Source organism: Coregonus lavaretus (genome assembly GCF_964263955.1).
Source record: "Coregonus lavaretus genome assembly, chromosome: 29".
NCBI classification, from domain to species: Eukaryota; Metazoa; Chordata; class Actinopteri; order Salmoniformes; family Salmonidae; genus Coregonus; species Coregonus lavaretus.
In genome coordinates, this window is record NC_140016.1 from 446,540 (window position 1) to 466,373 (window position 19,834).

The 19,834-nt window shown below is 41.8% G+C and overlaps 1 protein-coding gene across 1 annotated transcript in view; it reads left to right on the forward strand.

Moving 5' to 3' along the window:
• Nucleotides 1–1,483: 1,483 nt before the first annotated feature.
• LOC311104812 (cadherin-related family member 2-like) overlaps nt 1,484–19,834 on the forward strand; it is a gene marked incomplete at both ends in the record, with an annotated part of 52,913 nt that continues 34,562 nt past the window's right edge. Inside the window, 5 exons of the mRNA XM_084146736.1 lie at nt 1,484–1,532; nt 2,572–2,640; nt 2,816–2,967; nt 3,315–3,365; nt 3,501–3,590. Of these exons, the coding sequence (XP_084002862.1) occupies nt 1,484–1,532; nt 2,572–2,640; nt 2,816–2,967; nt 3,315–3,365; nt 3,501–3,590 (411 nt within the window). The remainder of the gene's footprint in view (nt 1,533–2,571; nt 2,641–2,815; nt 2,968–3,314; nt 3,366–3,500; nt 3,591–19,834) is intronic.

Genomic DNA, 19,834 nt, shown 5'->3' on the forward strand with positions numbered 1-19,834 from the left:
GTCAATAAAAAAGTGGTCAGATGACGTAGATGCTAAGCTACAGGACTGTTTTGCTAGCACAGACTGGAATATGTTCTGGAGATTCTCCCAATGGCATTGAAGAGTAGCGGGCTGTCGTGTGCCTTCTACCATAAAGGCCTGATTGGTGGAGTGCTGCAGAGATGGTTGTCCTTCTGGAAGTTTCTCCCATCTCCACAGAGGAACTCTAGAGCTCTGTCAGAGTGACCTTCTGGTTCTTGGTCACCTCCCTGACCAAGACCCTTCTCCCCAGATTGCTCAGTTTGGCCGGGCGGCCAGCTCTAGGAAGAGTCTTGGTGGTTCCAAACTTCTTCCATTTAAGAATGATGGAGGCCACTGTTTTCTTGGGGACCTTCAATGCTGCAGACATTTTTTGGTAGCCTTCCCCAGATCTGTGCCTCGACACAATCCTGTCTCAGAGCTCTACGGACAATTCCTTCGACGTGTGCCTTTCCAAATCATGACCATTCAATTGAATTTACCACAGGTGGACTCCAATCAAGTTGTAGAAACATCTCACCAATGGAAACCGGATGCACCTGAGCTCAATTTCGAGTCTCATAGCAAATGGTCTGAAATGTCTTCTTTTTTTTCTTTTCTTTTTTTATATACATTTGCAAAAATGTAACGTAACAAAATGTGGAAAAAGGGAAGGGGTCTGAATATTTTCCGAATGCACCGTACCTATCTGATTGACTGAGAAGGTGTTTTCAGTTCTAAAATGTAATTCTATGGGGTTTTGAGTTCTTATAATGACAAGAAAAATAATTGTTCAACTTGAAAAAGTTTTGTCACATACACCAGATAAGTGCAGTGAAATATGTTGTTTAACAGGCCATTGTAGTACAGCTCCCCTTGAGTTCTAACATGTCATTCTATGGTGTTTAGAGTTACAATATGTAGTTCTATGTTGTTTTGAGTTGTAATATACTGTATTATTCTATGGTGTTTTGATATATAATATGTCATTCTATGGTGTTTTGGGTTCGAATATATAATTCTATGGTGATTTGTGTTCTAATATATAATTATATGGTGATTTGTGTTCTGATGTGTCATTCTATGGTGATTTGTGTTCTGATATGTCATTCTATGGTGATTTGTGTTCTGATATGTCATTCTATGGTGTTTTGTGTTCTGATATGTCATTCTATGGTGTTTTGTGTTCTGATATGTCATTCTATGGTGATTTGTGTTCTGATATGTCATTCTATGGTGATTTGTGTTCTGATATGTCATTCTATGGTGATTTGTGTTCTGATATGTCATTCTATGGTGTTTTGTGTTCTGATATGTCATTCTATGGTGATTTGTGTTCTGATATGTCATTCTATGGTGTTTTGTGTTCTGATATGTCATTCTATGGTGATTTGTGTTCTGATATGTCATTCTATGGTGTTTTGTGTTCTGATATGTCATTCTATGGTGTTTTGTGTGTAGTCTGTAGTTAGCAGGCCTGCGGAGGATGGAGGGCTGTCTGGTGCTGCTGTGTCTTGTGAGCCTCTTCGCTGGAGGTGAGTACCTACCTGGGTCTCTAAACACATCCTCTTCGCTGGAGGTGAGTACCTACCTGGGTCTCTAAACACATCCTCTTCGCTGGAGGTTAGTACCTACCTGGGTCTCTAAACACATCCTCTTCGCTGGAGGTGAGTACCTACCTGGGTCTCTAAACACATCCTCTCGCTGGAGGTGAGTACCTACCTGGGTCTCTAAACACATCCTCTCGCTGGAGGTGAGTACCTACCTGGGTCTCTAAACACATCCTCTCGCTGGAGGTGAGTACCTACCTGGGTCTCTAAACACATCCTCTCGCTGGAGGTGAGTACCTACCTGGGTCTCTAAACACATCCTCTTCGCTGGAGGTTAGTACCTACCTGGGTCTCTAAACACATCCTCTTCGCTGGAGGTGAGTACCTACCTGGGTCTCTAAACACATCCTCTCGCTGGAGGTGAGTACCTACCTGGGTCTCTAAACACATCCTCTCGCTGGAGGTGAGTACCTACCTGGGTCTCTAAACACATCCTCTCGCTGGAGGTGAGTACCTACCTGGGTCTCTAAACACATCCTCTCGCTGGAGGTGAGTACCTACCTGGGTCTCTAAACACATCCTCTCGCTGGAGGTGAGTACCTACCTGGGTCTCTAAACACATCCTCTCGCTGGAGGTGAGTACCTACCTGGGTCTCTAAACACATCCTCTCTGCATCCCAAATGGCACCTTATTCCCTAAGTAGAGCATTTATTTTGACCCACAGGGAATACGAGCCCTGGTCAAAAGTAGTACACTATATAGGGGATAGGGTGCCATTCGCGACGCAACCCAGGAATCCTGTTGCACTGGCTATTGAACCGCATTAACTTTTCGTCTAATAATGTGATTTCTATTCATACATTGATACTGCATGTTTAAGGGCAATTTCACAGATACAGTGAGGAAGTTTAAACTCAATGTAAAATGTTATCAATATTATTGTAAAGTAGGACCCATTTTGCTTGGACTTACACGTTAAATATGATTACTCCTCATTTTAAACTACCTCTGCTTTTTCTCCAGCTCAAAGCCGAAACCAAACCCCGAGCATTACAACAGATTATGCCCAAGTAAAGGAAGACACTCCGACAAGTATGTGTTTATTGTACTCCTTAGTAAAGAAATGCATTTATCATTGAACTGGGCATGAATTAAAGTGAAATATGAAAGGTTTCTATAACAAAATAATATGTCAATTCATGCATGCTCTTTGCCACATACTGGTTTTTGACTCACATTTTGTCAACCCAACACCCTCTGCCTTCAGACGAGTTTGCCTTTCAAATAGAAACGTATGATCCTGATCCGGTTCCTAATCCACTTACGTACATGATTACCGGGCCGAAAGCAAGCTACTTTAGAGTCGACCCAAACACAGGGACGGTAACCGTCCGGAACCCCTTGGAGAGAGATGATGAGGTAGGTCCCGGACTCCCATTTCAGTATTTTCCGTATTGTTTCATCCATTTTATCATTTCAGTATTGGTTTAAGCCATTTTAGTATTTCAGTATTATTTCAGCCATTTTAGTATTGTCAGCCATTTTAGTATTTCTGTATTATTTCAGCCATTTTAGTATTATCAGCCATTTTAGTATTTCAGTATTATTTCAGCCATTTTAGTATTTCAGAATTTTTTCAGCCATTTTAGTATTTCAGTATTGTTTCAAGCATTTCAGTGTTTAAGTATTATTTCAGCCATTTAAGTATTTTTAGCCTTTATATTGCCTGACCTGAATCTCTAATTGATTAGCTTATATTTGTTTAGGACAAGGGTGTATTCTCTATCGGCGTTGTGGTTTCTGACGCTGATTATACAGTAAGTTCACAATAAAGCCTCTAACTTAAAAAAAGGTTTTACTATATTTCTCTTCATATATTTTATTGTTTTTAAACAGATTGATACATGTCTTGTAACAATGTCTTGCACAATATATCATGTCATCCTTTTTAGGTTAACAAAGACATTCAGATAATCATAACAGATGCGAATGATAACCGACCCATATTTGAAAATGCACCTTACAACGAAAATGTCCAAGAAGTAAGTACAATTACTAATTTTACATTCCTTTATTAAGAGTTACATTTATATGGCAAGTTCAATTAATTTCCAGCCGTAACTAAGAAATTGTGGGCAACTTTATGAGCCTGTGAAATCATCTCAATTGACTAGGGTTTCAAAATTCCCGGTAATTTACCAAAGTTACCTGAATTATCTGAAATGTTGGTATCAGGTAATTTGGGAAATATATGGAAACTTTTATACTTGAATAACGTTTGAATAACGTTTTTGAAATATATTTATTATTTACAGCGCCTTCAGAAACTATTCATATCCCTTGACTTGTTCCATATTTTGTTGTGTTACAGCCTGAATTTAAAATGGATTCAATAGATTTTATTCTCACACCCATCTACACACAATAAACCATAATGACAAAGTGAAAACATGTTTTTAGACATTTTTGCAAATGTATTGAAAATTAAATACAGAAATATCTCATTTACACAAGTATTCACACGCCTGAGTTAATACATGTTAGAATCCCCTTTGGCAGCGATTACAGCTGTGAGTCTTTCTGGTTAAGTCTCTAAGAGCTTTGCACACCTGGATTGTACAATATTTGCACATTGTTCTTTTAAATATTCTTCAAGCTCTGTCAAGAAAGTTGTTGATCATTGCTAGACAGACATTTTCAAGTCTTGCCATAGATTTTCAAGCCAATTTAAGTCAAACCTATAACTCAGGAACATTCAATGTCGCCGTGGTAAGCAATTCCAGTGTATATTTGGCCTTGTGTTTTAGGTTATTGTCCTGTTGAAAGGTAAATGTGTCTCCCAGTGTCTGTTGGAAAGCAGACTGAACGAGGTTTTCCTCCAGGATTTTGCCTGTGCTTAGCTCTATTCCGTTTAGTTTTATCCTAAAAAACTCTCTAGTCCTTGCCGATGACAAGCATACCCATAACATGATGCAGCCACCACCATGCTTGAAAAAATGTGAAGAGTGGTACTCAGTGATGTCTTCTGTTGGATTTTCCCCAAACATAACGCTTTGTATTCAGGGCACAAATTTAATTTCTTTGCCATATTCTTTGCAGTATTACTTTAGTGCCAATATTGCAAACAGGAATTCATGTATATATGTTTATTCTGTACAGGCTTCCTTCTTTACACTCTGTCATTTAGGTTAGTATTGTGGAGTAACTGGGTGTATTATTGCAACATCCGAAGTGTAATTAATAACTTCACCATGCTCAAAGGGTATTCAATGTCAGCTTTTTTTTCTTTTTTTTCTCCCCCATCTACCAGTAGTTTTTTGTTTTTGTTTTTGTTTTTTGTTTTCTTTTTATTTCACCTTTATTTAACCAGGTAAGCCAGTTGAGAACAAGTTCTCATTTACAACTGCGACCTGGCCAAGATAAAGCAAAGCAGTGCGATAAAAACAACAACACAGAGTTACATATGGGGTAAAAAAAACATAAAGTCAAAAAATACAACAGAAAATATATATACAGTGTGTGCAAATGTAGCAAGTTATGGAGGTAAGGCAATAAATAGGCCATAGTGCAAAATAATTACAATTAGTATTAACACTGGAATGCTAGATGTGCAAGAGATTATGTGCAAATAGAGATACTGGGGTGCAAAAGAGCAAAATAATAAATAACAATATAGGGATGATGTAGTTGGGTGGGCTAATTTCAGATGGGCTGTGTACAGGTGCAGTGATCGGTAAGGTGCTCTGACAACTGATGCTTAAAGTTAGTGAGGGAGATAAGAGTCTCCAGCTTCAGAGATTTTTGCAATTCGTTCCAGTCATTGGCAGCAGAGAACTGGACGGAATGGCGGCCAAAGGAGGTGTTGGCTTTGGGGATGACCAGTGAGATATACCTGCTGGAGCGCAGACTACGGGTGGGTGCTGCTATGGTGACCAATGAGCTAAGATAAGGCGGGGATTTGCCTAGCAGTGATTAATAGATGGCCTGGAGCCAGTGGGTTTGACGACGAACATGTAGTGAGGACCAGCCAACAAGAGCGCACAGGTCACAGTGGTGGGTAGTGTATGGGGCTTTGGAGACAAAACGGATGGCACTGTGATAGATTACATCCAATTTGCTGAGTAGAGTGTTGGAGGCTATTTTGTAAATGACATCGCCGAAGTCAAGGATCGGTAGGATAGTCCGTTTTACGAGGGCATGTTTGGCAGCATGAGTGAAGGAGGCTTTGTTGCGAAATAGGAAGCCGATTCTAGATTTAACTTTGGATTGGAGATTCTTAATGTGAGTCTGAAAGGAGAGTTTACAGTCTAACCAGACACCTAGGTATTTGTAGTTGTCCACATACTCTAGGTCAGACCCGTCGAGAGTAGTGATTCTAGTCGGGTGGGCGGGTGACAGCAGCGTTCGATTGAAGAGCATGCATTTAGTTTTACTAGTGTTTAAGAGCAGTTGGAGGCTACTGAAGGAGTGTTGTATGGCATTGAAGCTCGTTTGGAGGTTTGTTAACACAGTGTCCAATGAAGGGCCAGATGTATACATAATGGTGTCGTCTGCGTAGAGGTGGATCTGAGAGTCACCAGCAGCAAGAGCGACATCATTGATATACAGTGAGAAAAGAGTCGGCCCAAGAATTGAACCCTGTGGCACCCCCATAGAGACTGCCAGAGGTCCAGACAACAGGCCCTCCGATTTGACACATTGAACTCTATCTGAGAAGTAGTTGGTGAACCAGGCGAGGCAGTCATTTGAGAAACCAAGGCTATTTAGTCTGCCAATAAGAATGCGGTGGTTGACAGAGTCGAAAGCCTTGGCCAGGTCGATGAAGACGGCTACACAGTACTGTCTATTATCGATCGCGGTTATAATATTTTTTAGGACCTTGAACGTGGCTGAAGTGCACCTATGACCAGCTCGGAAACCGGATTGCATAGCGGAGAAGGTACGGTGGGATTCGAAATGGTCGGTGATCTGTTTGTTAACTTGGCTTTCAAATACTTTCGAAAGGCAGGGCAGGATGGATATAGGTCTGTAACAGTTTGGATCTAGAGTGTCACCCCCTTTGAAGAGGGGGATGACCGCGGCAGCTTTCCAATCTCTGGGGATCTCAGACGTTACGAAAGAGAGGTTGAACAGGCTAGTAATAGGGGTTGCGACAATTTCGGCGGCTAGTTTTAGAAAGAAAGGGTCCAGATTGTCTAGCCCAGCTGATTTGTAGGGGTCCAGATTTTGCAGCTCTTTCAGAACATCAGCTGTCTGAATTTGTGTGAAGGAGAAGCGGGGGGGGCATCGGCAAGTTGCAGCGGAGGGTGCAGAGTTGGTGGTCGGGGTAGTGGTAGCCAGGTGGAAAGCATGGCCAGCCGTAGCAAAATGCTTGTTGAAATTCTTGATTATTGTAGATTTATCGGTGGTGATAGTGTTTCCTAGCCTCAGTGCAGTGGGCAGCTGGGAGGAAGTGCTCTTATTCTCCATGGACTTTACAGTGTCCCAAAACTTTTTGGAGTTAGTGCTACAGGATGCAAATTTCTGTTTGAAAAAGTTAGCCTTTACTTTCCTGACTGCTTGTGTATATTGGTTCCTAACTTCCCTGAAAAGTTGCATATCGCGGGGGCTATTTGATGCTAATGTAGTACGCCACAGGATGTTTTTGTGCTGGTCAAGGGCAGTCAAGTCTGAGGAGAACCAGGGGCTATATCTGTTCTTAGTTCTGTATTTTCTGAATGGGGCAGGTTTATTTAAGATTGAGAGGAAATTACTTTTAAAGAACAACCAGGCATCCTCTACTGACGGAATGAGATCTATATCCATCCAGGATACCTTGGCCAGGTCAATTAGGAAGGCCTGCTCGCTAAAGTGTTTTAGGGAGCGTTTGACAGTGATGAGGGGTGGTCGTTTGACCGCGGACCCATTACGGACTCAGGCAATAAGGCAGTGATCGCTGAGATCCTGGTTGAAGACAGTGGAGGTGTATTTAGAGGGTAAGTTAGTCAGGATGATATCAATGAGGGTGCCCATGTTAACGGATTTAGGGTTGTACCTTGTAGGTTCGTTGATAATTTGTGTGAGATTGAGGGCATCTAGTTTGGATTGTAGGATGGCCGGGGTGTTAAGCATATCCCAATTTAGGTCACCAAGCAGTACGAACTCTGAGGATAAATGGGCGGCAATCAATTCACATATGGTGTCCAGGGCACAGCTGGGGGCTGAGGGGGGTCTGTAGCATGCGGCAACAGTGAGAGACTTATTTCTGGAAAGGTGGTGTTTTAGAAGTAGAAGCTCAAACTGTTTGGGCACAGACCTGGATAGTATGATAGAGCTCTGCAGGCTATCTCTACAGTAGATTGCAACTCCACCCCCTTAGGCAGTTCTATCTAGACGGAAAATGTTATAGTTGGGGATGGAAATTTCAGAATTTTTGGTGGCCTTCCTAAGGCAGGATTCAGACACTGCTAGAACATCAGGGTTGGCGGAGTGTGCTAACGCAGTGAATAACTCAAACTTAGGAAGTAGACTTCTGATATTAACATGCAAGAAACCAAGGCTTTTGTGATTACAGAAGTCAACAAATGATAGCGCCTGGGGAGTAGGAGTGATACTGAGGGCTGCAGGGCCTGGGTTAGCCTCTACATCACCAGAGGAACAGAGGAGGACTAGAATAAGGATACGGCTAAAGGCTTTAAGAACTGGTCTTCTAGTGCGTTGGGTACATAGAATAAAGGGGGCAGATTTCCGGGCGTTGTAGAAAAGATTCAGGGCATTATGTACAGACAAGGATATGGAAGGATATGAGTAAAGTGGAGGTAAACCTAAGCGTTGGGTATCAATGAAAGAGATAGCATCACTGGAGGCACCGATTGAGTCGGTCTCCGCATGTATGGGGGGTGGGACAAAGGAGCTATCTAAGGCAGGTTTAGCTGGGCTGGGGGATCTACAGTGAAATAGTACAATTAGAAATAACCGAAACAGCAATAAGCAAACCATATTGACATGGGAGAGAGGCATAAAGCAATCACAGGTGTAATTTGAGAGAGCTAAGACAACAGCTGGTAATGACGACACAGTTTGGGCTGAGGCTAAACATAAACAGGATGCGGTACCGTAAAAAAGGAACAGTCCAGCAGACATCAGCTGTATAGCTGAGTTATCATAAGGTCCAGTGAACAGCAATAGGATAGTTCGGAGGTAGTTCGGGGGCTGCTAAAGCACTAGCGAGCAAGAGGCCACGGCTAGCGTGTGCTAGCGGGCCGGGGCTAGCAGATGTAATCTTCGTGGTCGACGTCGTAACGGGAAGCCTGTTGTAACCACATCAGACGATTTCGTCGGCAGACCAGTCGTGTAGGATCGGCGGGGCTCCGTGTCAACACTAGGTGGTCTCGTCCGGTTGACAGAGAGGTAGATAGCCGGGAGATGGGCCTAGCTCAGGATGATTAGCCAAACCATAACGTCCATTTTGTTGCAGCTAGCTGGTAGCGATGAATCCGGAGTTAAAGGTCCAGTGATTCAGTGATTCCGGTAGAAAAACTGATATGTTCTGGGTCGATAACGCGCTGTGCAGACAGTGCAGACTGGCCGAATAATAGTCCAGGCTAGAGCTGGCTGGTAGGTGGTGCAGGCCATGGACAATGGTGAAAAACCACTAACGGTAGCTAATAGCAAGTAGCTAGTTAGCTGGCTACTCCCGTCCGGTAGACCGAGAGGTAGATAGCCGGGATATGGGCCTGGCTCTAGGCTAGCTCGAGGCTAACTGGTGCTTGCATCGGGGGCAGTGGTGATTAGCCAAACACTACGCCATCTTGGATCACATTGCGATCCATCCTCAGTTTTCTCCTATCACAGCCATTAAACTCTGTAACTGTTTTAAAGTCACCATTGGCCTCATGGTGAAATTCCTGAGTGGTTTCCTTCCTCTCCGGCAACTGAGTTAGGTTCCTTTCTTTGCGAGGCATTGGAAAACCTCCCTGGTCTTTGTGGTTGAATCTGTGTTTGAAATGTACTGCTCGACTGAGGGACGTTACATATAATTGTATGTGTGGGTTACAGAGATGAGGTAGTCATTTAAAAATCATGTTAAATACTATTATTGCACACAGAGTGAGTCCATGCAACTTATTATGTGACTTGTTAAGCACATTTAGGGATGCCATAAGAAAGGGGTTGAATGCTTATTGACTCAAGAAAATTCAGCTTTTCATTTTTTTATTAATTTGTTAAAATGTCTAAAAACAATTCAATAATTCCACTATGACATTATGGGGTATTGTGTGTAGGCCAGTGACACAAAATGTAAAATGTATCTGTTTTAAATTCAGGCTGTAACACAACAAAATGTGGAAAAAGTCAAGGGGTGTGAATACTTTCTGAAGACACTGTATATCTGTGTCCCTGTGTCCATGAGTTTCTAGTAAAAAGACCATATGGTTCAGGAGAAAATAGCATAATTATAATGAAAAAACTAACTGCCACTAGTTCTGCCCAAAAACCTTTACAACAAATATATATTGACATAGTAATAATAAAAAAAAAGAACAAAATGTAACAATATAAGGGATATTATGTTATGAAAATTCCCTAAAATGTTTTTTTTCCCCCCCATACAGTGGGGGGAAAAAAGTATTTAGTCAGCCACCAATTGTGCAAGTTCTCCCACTTAAAAAGATGAGAGAGGCCTGTAATTTTCATCATAGGTACACGTCAACTATGACAGAGAAAATGAGATTTTTTTTCTCCAGAAAATCACATTGTAGGATTTTGAATGAATTTATTTGCAAATTATGGTGGAAAATAAGTATTTGGTCAATAACAAAAGTTTCTCAGTACTTTGTTATATACCCTTTGTTGGCAATGACACAGGTCAAACGTTTTCTGTAAGTCTTCACAAGGTTTTCACACACTGTTGCTGGTATTTTGGCCCCTTCCTCCATGCAGATCTCCTCTAGAACAGTGATGTTTTGGGGCAGTCGCTGGGCAACACAGACTTTCAACTCCCTCCAAAGATTTTCTATGGGGTTGAGATCTGGAGACTGGCTAGGCCACTCCAGGACCTTGAAATGCTTCTTACGAAGCCACTCCTTCATTGCCCGGGCGGTGTGTTTGGGATCACTGTCATGCTGAAAGACCCAGCCACGTTTCATCTTCAATTCCCTTGCTGATGGAAGGAGGTTTTCACTCAAAATCTCACGATACATGGCCCCATTCATTCTTTCCTTTACACGGATCAGTCGTCCTGGTCCCTTTGCAGAAAAACAGCCCCAAAGCATGATGTTTCCACCCCCATGCTTTACAGTAGGTATGGTGTTCTTTGGATGCAACTCAGCATTCTTTGTCCTCCAAACACGACGAGTTGAGTTTTTACCAAAAAGTTCTATTTTGGTTTCATCTGACCATATGACATTCTCCCAATCCTCTTCTGGATCATCCAAATGCACTCTAGCAAACTTCAGACGGGCCTGGACATGTACTGGCTTAAGCAGGGGGACACGTCTGGCACTGCAGGATTTGAGTCCCTGGCGGCGTAGTGTGTTACTGATGGTAGGCTTTGTTACTTTGGTCCCAGCTCTCTGCAGGTCATTCACTAGGTCCCCCCGTGTGGTTCTGGGATTTTTGCTCACCGTTCTTCTGATCATTTTGACCCCACGGGGTGAGATCTTGCGTGGAGCCCCAGATCGAGGGAGATTATCAGTGGTCTTGTATGTCTTCCATTTCCTAATAATTGCTCCCACAGTTGATTTCTTCAAACCAAGCTGCTTACCTATTGCAGATTCAGTCTTCCCAGCCTGGTGCAGGTCTACAATTTTGTTTCTGGTGTCATTTGACAGCTCTTTGGTCTTGGCCATAGTGGAGTTTGGAGTGTGACTGTTTGAGGTTGTGGACAGGTGTCTTTTATACTGATAACAAGTTCAAACAGGTGCCATTAATACAGGTAACGAGTGGAGGACAGAGGAGCCTCTTAAAGAAGAAGTTACAGGTCTGTGAGAGACAGAAATATTGCTTGTTTGTAGGTGACCAAATACATATTTTCTACCATAATTTGCAAATAAATTCATTAAAAATGTGATTTTCTGGAGAAAAACAATCTCAATTTGTCTGTCATAGTTGACGTGTACCTATGATGAAAATTACAGGCCTCTCTCATCTTTTTAAGTGGGAGAAGTTGCACAATTGGTGGCTGACTAAATACTTTTTTCCCCCACTGTATGCGACATAAAAAAAGGAAAATCACGTTTTTTGACTGCAACGCCCCTGTAGTTTCGAGACAACGATGTTGATATGCTGTGATGACAAGAAATCCGCTGACACTGTCCTTGATTATAATGGTTTATTACATCAAAGATTACAGTATCAATTTACAGACTCCTGCAGACATCTGGAGAACAACTGACCCAATCTCTAATATGTTATATTCTCCCCATCCTTTGTTTCAACCATGGTATTTATAATATGTAACATAATATGGGTGGCTCTTTATAGACCAATCCCTGGCCTTTACACATCCGAATCTCCTCTGTCTTAGGGGGCCCCTATAGTAATGTTTTCCAGATGTTTCCGCAAGCAGAGCCAAATTCCTCTAACACACCATTTGCAAACGTCAGCAAAATCATAAACTGTTTAGATACTACATATTTCCCCCCTTCGAGACTAATTAAGTCTCGAAAACAAAAAGAATAGGATTATGACAAATCTTGTGTAACTTTAACAATAAAACAACATTTATGTAGTGTGAACACGTTTTTATGAAGTGTAAACAAATCGTTATGGAGTGTGAGAGCGAAAAACCTGTCTGGCAGCTTTCTTTCCAAATATCCATCCATCAATCAAGACAGTAAAATTCTCTCACGGCCCCTCTGCCCCAGGCAACCACCTAAGTACTCCAGATCAATTCATAAATCTTTATCAATGCATTTTAAACTATGATGCAATTGAATACACACGAAAGCCTCAGAAAACAAAATACAATCAAAAATGTCCACATGCAGGCTGGTCGGCCCATCGGACCCTCCTGTGGATTCTCTCTGTCCCTACCTAGACCCCATATCCCTAAGCATCCACGAAAAAAACAAAAACATCTGAGGTCCCCACATGTACCCAACAACAGAAAATATCATTCTTCAAAAATGTATACAGAAAGAATATGACACAATTTATGTATTACACATGCAAATATGTCTATATATCATTGCAGACACTGGAATGTAGTCCACTACACTGCATCTCCTCAGCAGTGTCGACTTTTAATGCAACGTCGATGATGGAATCTGAACATTTCCACACCTTCCTTTTTTCACTTCCTCCAGTCCATTCATATTGTCCATGTTTGAGTATTTGAATCCCCTCTACACATTCCCCCATATGCTTCTGGAAGAAAAGAAAAGACCAACCAGTATCTTTTTCAAAGCAACACATGAAAATTAAAACATCAATATCAAAATAATATAAAATGATATATAAATGATATATAAAAATGAATCACATTCCATTTACCCCCTTTGATTCATAAGAAAATACTAAATATCACAATAATATGTAAAGACGTGAAAAATGATCGGATATTCAAAATGGATATCCAGCTCCTTCAGATCGACCAAACGCATCCCTTATATTCTTCAATGCATCTATAACACTAGTGATATTATCGGAACTATCGGGGATCAAAGTATAACAATCATCCCCCGTCAAGTTCATAGCCAAACATAAGCCACCTTGTTTGGCTAAAATATAGTCAAGAGCCATGTCATGTTTTAACAGCGTCAGTCTGTGATTTCTTTGAGTATTTGACAGAAGGTTAAACCCTCGTATCGTTTCATTTGCAAAACCCTGCAAAGTATAGGTAATATTATCAATGTGATCTGCCAAAAATGTTACACCATACCATGGAAAAAGTCCAAGTCCCCACTTCTCTCCAAGACTTATCCTCCAATGGTAGGATTCCAGACTATGAAATTGCACCATTTCCCTTTTCATCCTATTTCCAGACCTAGAATCAGATTTATCTATGTCCGGTGCTTCCCCTCTTTGAATGGTATAAACCTCATATGGAAGCTTCAACGTCGACATGTAACAACATCCTGTCCATCCATAGGGTAAGAATATATATGCTTTATCACCACAAACCCACCAAATATCTCGAAAATTCCCAATAGTCACATTGCCAGGCAAAAGCTGATCTTTCACCATCAAAGTCCTGCTCTTCTTACTAAATGGAACATAAAAAGTTACATTATATTTGTCATCTCTAATCTTATGTTCATGCTTATCCAAAGTCATCATATAATCATCACAATCTGATATTCCCCTAAACATCCCCTTTCCATCATATGTTTTATTTGAACAAAAACAGCTTTTAGCCCTCACGGGTTTCACCTCCAATGCTTCAGGAATCGCTGTTAACTGATTTTCCTTCCGATCTAACAAATTCACATAGAGTAATTCATTTAACCAAGAACAATTAAACCTAGGCCTAAACAAATGCTTCGACAACGACATCATTATATCTGTTAATGATTGTTGCTGATACAACAGCCATGATAAAGCATAAGATTGACACGCAGTTGATAGAGGTTGAGCCACCGTCTCTAAGATTGAACCCCATGTGCCTGGTGCTGGAATTCTCAACAGACATGGACCCTCCAGTTTCCTAACCGATCTCACAGAATGAGTTAACTGCTGGAACCATAGATTCCTACCTGCCCATCCATCTTTAATATGCAAAACAGAAGAATCAAATCCATATGCCTTCCATTTAGTTTCTCTCTTCCCTAACGAGCGGTATTGATCAGATATATCTTCTGGTGTTCCATCAAAATTAAAGAACTCGTCCTGTACCTCCGGGATAGTATTCTGCACTTTTTCAGATGAATCTTCATCATTCTCTGCTACCATCTGCTCTCCTATCTCAACACTATCCTTACTACCATTTACACCAATCTCCATCTGTATCATAGACTTCTGAGTCACATTTACTACATCCTTTAGTTTCAGAAAAGTTGTTGTTGGTGTCTGTGTCACATTTCCGAAATTTGTTATCGCCGTCGTAACATTAATCTCTTTCAAAGTTACTGTTAAAATAGTGGCTTTAGTTGATGTATTAACAATCTTCATTATTTCCAGTGGCAAAGTGACAGATGTCCTCTGTGTATTATTTACTGTTGGAGTGGCTACTGTAATATACTTCTCCTGAACTTCTTTGGTGACTGTGGAAACTTCAACAGACTTTAAATCTTCCATCATAAGCGTCACCTTACGAGTTACATAGCCTTCTAACCAATATTTCTTAACTGGAACAAATTTGAATGCTGGCTCTAAATAAGTACACGTATATTCTCCCTGATCTTCCCATGTATCATTACGCAAAATAAGTGAGCAATCACTCATAACCCTCTTCCACTTCATATCGTTGTACAAAATATACCTCCTTTGACTAGATGGCACAGCTTCTACTTCTGGTCCTGATAACAACACTTCTTCTCCATAATTATCTCTCCACGTGGGAGAAATGTCACCACCCCCACTCCGTCTCTCATATCTACAAGGAAGATGAGCTGTACCACCCATCCTAACCCTAATCACAGTCTTTTCTTCTAAAATTGGTGTTGGACCGATTTTCTGAGGCGCCATTGTAATCAAATGTGATACATTTATAGCTTTAATAACTGTCAATGTTGAAAGAGTTGAATTGCTTCTCACTGTTGTATTAGGCTGAAGTGTTGATGTCATTGTTGTTGATTCATCTATTTTCCCTACAGCTTGGAGCTCTTTACTTGTATTTCCACATAGAGACTGCAATCACCCTCAATCTTCAGTCTTCTCTTATCATTCAGCAACGCATACTTTCTCAATTCAACTGCTCCTAACAGATCTAAACTCCTGCCATAGCTATCTTCCCACTGAACTCTAAATTTCCCTTCATCACTGTTCTCTCTCGTGCACTGACATGGAAGCTGAACTGACTTTCCTAGAGTTACTTCAACCCTAGTTTTCGTAACGTTTTGGTCTGACTTTTCTCCTAACTGGTCTGGGCCTACTTTGTCTAACCGAATCACCAGCTTCTCCTGTAACAGAGTTGCCCTTGGTGATCTCCGCTGCTTCACATTCCACTGAAATATTCCCTGTTGTTTCTGGGACGTATTGAAAATCAATGTCCCCAAATCTCCTCTCCTTTCCATCCATTGCAGAGTCATCTCTGGCATCATCAGAAGTGTAAACATTATCATCAACGTTGTCCACAACATGGACAATCTCTCCTTCTGGGTTTTGACTCTGGATATTGTCATGTATCTCTCCTTCTGCCTGTTCTCCCCTATCTTCATCCTGCTCTCTTGAGCCTTCAACATCCTGTCTATCTGCGCGTGGCACCTCTTCTCCAGGCGCTTTAACACAATGTGACAAATGATACCACGTTGGAGACCCCTTAACCTGGACAGCTTTTCCAGTACTACGAACAACTTCAAATGGTCCTTCACGACGTTCGTTATACCACTTCCTTCTAAATACCTTCACGAACACCTTGTCCCCAGGTTGCACTGTACTCCTTTTTTGCTCATCAAGCTTCTCCTGCACCTCTTCTTTTCTTTGCCTGTCAGAAACATATGTGGACAACTTTTTATGAAAATTGGCCATATATGTAACGTACGCTCTCATTTCATCTTCCAAAAGAGCCAAGCTTGGACCCTTTCCGCTTGTTCGCAAACAAGGCGTAGGCATCCTTCTTCCTGTGACCAGTTCATGGGGTGTCATACGTAGATCACGCAACTCACTTGAGCGACACACCATTAATGCTAAAGGAAGCGCCGCTATCCAGTTTAGACCCGTATGCTGACAAATTTTGATAATGCGATTTTTCAAGACACGGTTCATTTTTTCACAAATCCCTTGACTTTGTGGGTGATAAACGATGAACTGTCCTGAGACCCCAACTTCCATCATTGCCATCTGATTTGCACTCCCTCCCAGGCTGCTTCATGGGAAACATCTGGGAAAGTCTGGAAACTACTTGGATCCACTGAACAGTCAAGTTGAAAATAGTTCCCAGAATTCCCAGAATGTGTAGCGTCACCTGTTCTGCCACCTGGGAGAGACTTTTCTCTCATTTTTACCGGTACTCGTATTTAGTCCATTGCAATGTATTTATTGTCATTCCCCATTGTTTGTGGTGGCAGGTAGCTTAGTGGTAGAGCGTTGTGCCAGTAACCGAAAGGTCGCTGGTTCTAATCCCCGAGCCGACTAGGTGAAACGTCTGTTGATGTGCCCTTGAGCAAGGCACTTAACCCTAATTTCTCCTGTAAGTCGCTCTGGATAAGAGCGTCTGCTAAATGACGTAAATGTAATAAACTGCTCCAAGACGTTGCTTCATTCCCAATTTTTGCAACATCAATTTCACTGATTTATCCACAAATTCCTTTCCATTATCTGAGGATATTCGATCGGGAAGTCCCCACCTGCTTATGACTTCTTTACACAAGAACTTGGCAACCGATTGAGCATCTTTTCGCTTGGTTGGAAAGGCCTCCGGCCATCGTGAAAATCTATCTACAACCACCAACATGTATCTTTTCCCATCAACTGGTTTTATCATATCAACAAAGTCGATAACCAACTCACGCATAGGACCTCTCGGTGTAGGAATGTGACCAGGAAGAACAGTCACACCCCTGCAAACATTATTTTTCAGACAGATTGTGCACCTCCCTATGACATAGTCAACCTGTTCAAGCAGATATGGTTCCCAAAAACCATACTCCTTTGTGATCTTTCTCCTAACCTCCCCCCTTGCAACATGAGCTAACCCATGTGCTTCCTGAATCATCAGACCTAATAGGTCTAGAGGCGCTACTATCAACCCCTCATGGTTTCTCCAAAGACAACAAAGGCATGTTACTCTGAGGATTTTTTATTGTCTTCAAAACACCTGCTTTCGAAAGTCCTTCAATTTGTGGTTCGATCCCTTGGATTGCTTCATCTTTCAATGGATACTGATTCTTCCAAGGAGGTCTGGCTCCTGGTCGAAGTTCAACTTTCACAGGTTGGGCTGATTTCACAAGTCCAATATTGGTACTGTGTTGAGACCACAAACATTCTGGAACCTGTTGCAACATCTCCTCTTTCATAGGGTCTGAATCCATCTTCGCACTGCAAATAGATTAATGTGTCATCTGTACAGCTTGTGGCTCTCCTTGTCCTTGAGCCGAAATCATGATTCACTCCTCCAAATCGCCAAATTCTCTTTCATCGGTACGAAAACAGCTTTCTCTGCTTCTGTCATCATTTCTCCTATTTGCTTCTGCTCATAGCCTTCAGAAACCAACAAGGTCACATGTGGCACACTCTTCTCAATCTCAAATTCTTTATCCAGATAATCGTCTGTGTTTATCTTCATAGCTGCTCCTTGTGGTCCTAAAATTATGCAACATGAGCTGAGTTGAACTTTCTTTGGTTGATGACTCAACCATTCCTCTGAGTTCGATTGGGCAGCATTCTTGAAATACTTGAGCGTACAACGAAATGGATATTCCGGAAGCCTCGCATCTGGCATATTTGCCACAATGAATTTCTCCCATATCTTAGCCTGCTTCAAAAAATCTTCACTGAGATTTCCAATCCAGAATACTGAAGAAGAATCCATCTCTGTCGTCATCAACAATTGGTAAACCTTTTCCTTTGGCACTTCTACCAGACAGCCGTCGGGTGTACATTTTATTGTACAGTTCAATTTACATAATGCATCTCTTCCCAACAATGTAATAGGTGTATGTTCTGATACCAGTATGGGTATTGTAATTTTCTGATTTTCATAGCAGAGCTCAATTGGTTCCGTAAGAGGAATCAACTGTTTCAATCCCTCAAATCCAATTGTCCTAATTAGTTGATTGGACATAGGGAGATGTGTAGCATCTTCAGGCCGAACACAGGTAAAAGCAGCTCCGCTATCTGCCATCACTTCCAATGGTCGGTTGTTTACTTTCACCTCAATTGTGGGATCTTTTTCCGGTCCTGATGCTACCAGCTGACACCCCCCTTTCGGATCTTCTGGGCACCCCTAGAATCCTTGCTCCGGGCCCCTATAAGGGTTCACCGGTCCTCCAGATGATCTTGACTTGCCCCTGTATCTTCCTCTGAAATTCCCTCTGGTGTTTCCTCCTGGCCCATTACACTCATGGGCAAAGTGACCAACCTGTCCACAATTATAACACACTTCTGAAGATTGCTGGAAGTATGGCTTAAATCTTCCTCCTCTTCCTCTTCCTAAGCCTTCTCGTCCTCTTCCTCTCCAATTCTGTGTCTGTCCAGAAACTGGCTGTGGATATGAAACAACTGGTACCGCAATTGGTGGCTGGTACAATTGCGGTTGGAACTGGTCCGGTTGAAGCTGTGGCAGTGATTGTTGATTTGGTGCACACTGATTCTGCATAACCAAAGCTTGTTTCTTCTCCTTCTTATTCTCCACCAGTTGTATTTTATTGAGTTTTCTGAGAGTTTCTTGGTCCTGTTCTTTCTGGTTGTGTTCCTTTTTCCGGTACAGATCCACTTGATAGGCTATATGATCTGTATAGACACCTTTTGTCATGCTTCCAAGTCCAACCACCTCTGCCAGTTTGCTCCTTACTTGTGAGGGCAGTCCCATCTGTAGTTTAGCTCTCAAAATTGACTGCTCAATTTGACTCACATCTGGTTCATTTCCTGTAATATTTCTCCACACTTGATGAACTCTTGACACATAGGCTCTCTGATTTTCTTGTTGTCCTAGTGGGTCAATCAGAATGTTGTCAGGATGCACATTTGTTGGAAACATATCTTTCAGTGCTCTCCACAGCCGATTTCTACTTGCAGCCAAGAATTCAGGATCATTCACCGCAGTCCCCACATATCGATGAAGTCCAGCTCTCTGAAACATTTCTCCCATACCTGGAATCCCAAGGAGATTAGCCAAAAGTCCCTTAATGTCTCCTATGGCAGACTGTGTTCCCACCATAATTTCTTCCAATTTCGAAATCCAAGGATTTGCTCCATCTTGAAGAGTAGGCAGCTTCTCAAGTATATCTGACATATCGGTATTCTGCAAAGGCTTATACTCCAGGTTCTGTCCTCGAATTATCACTGGCATCATCTTCTTACTTGTGCTCCCTTCATTGTAGGATAAAATCCTCTTGAACATGAAACACCTTTAATCTCCAAATCTTCATCGCTGTCTCCATCTTCACTTTCATCAGAGATCGAATCTCTTGTATACTTCTTCTTCCAACTTCCATCACCCCTTCTTTCTGCTCTGGCCAACCTCCGCCTGATCACAGGGTCATAT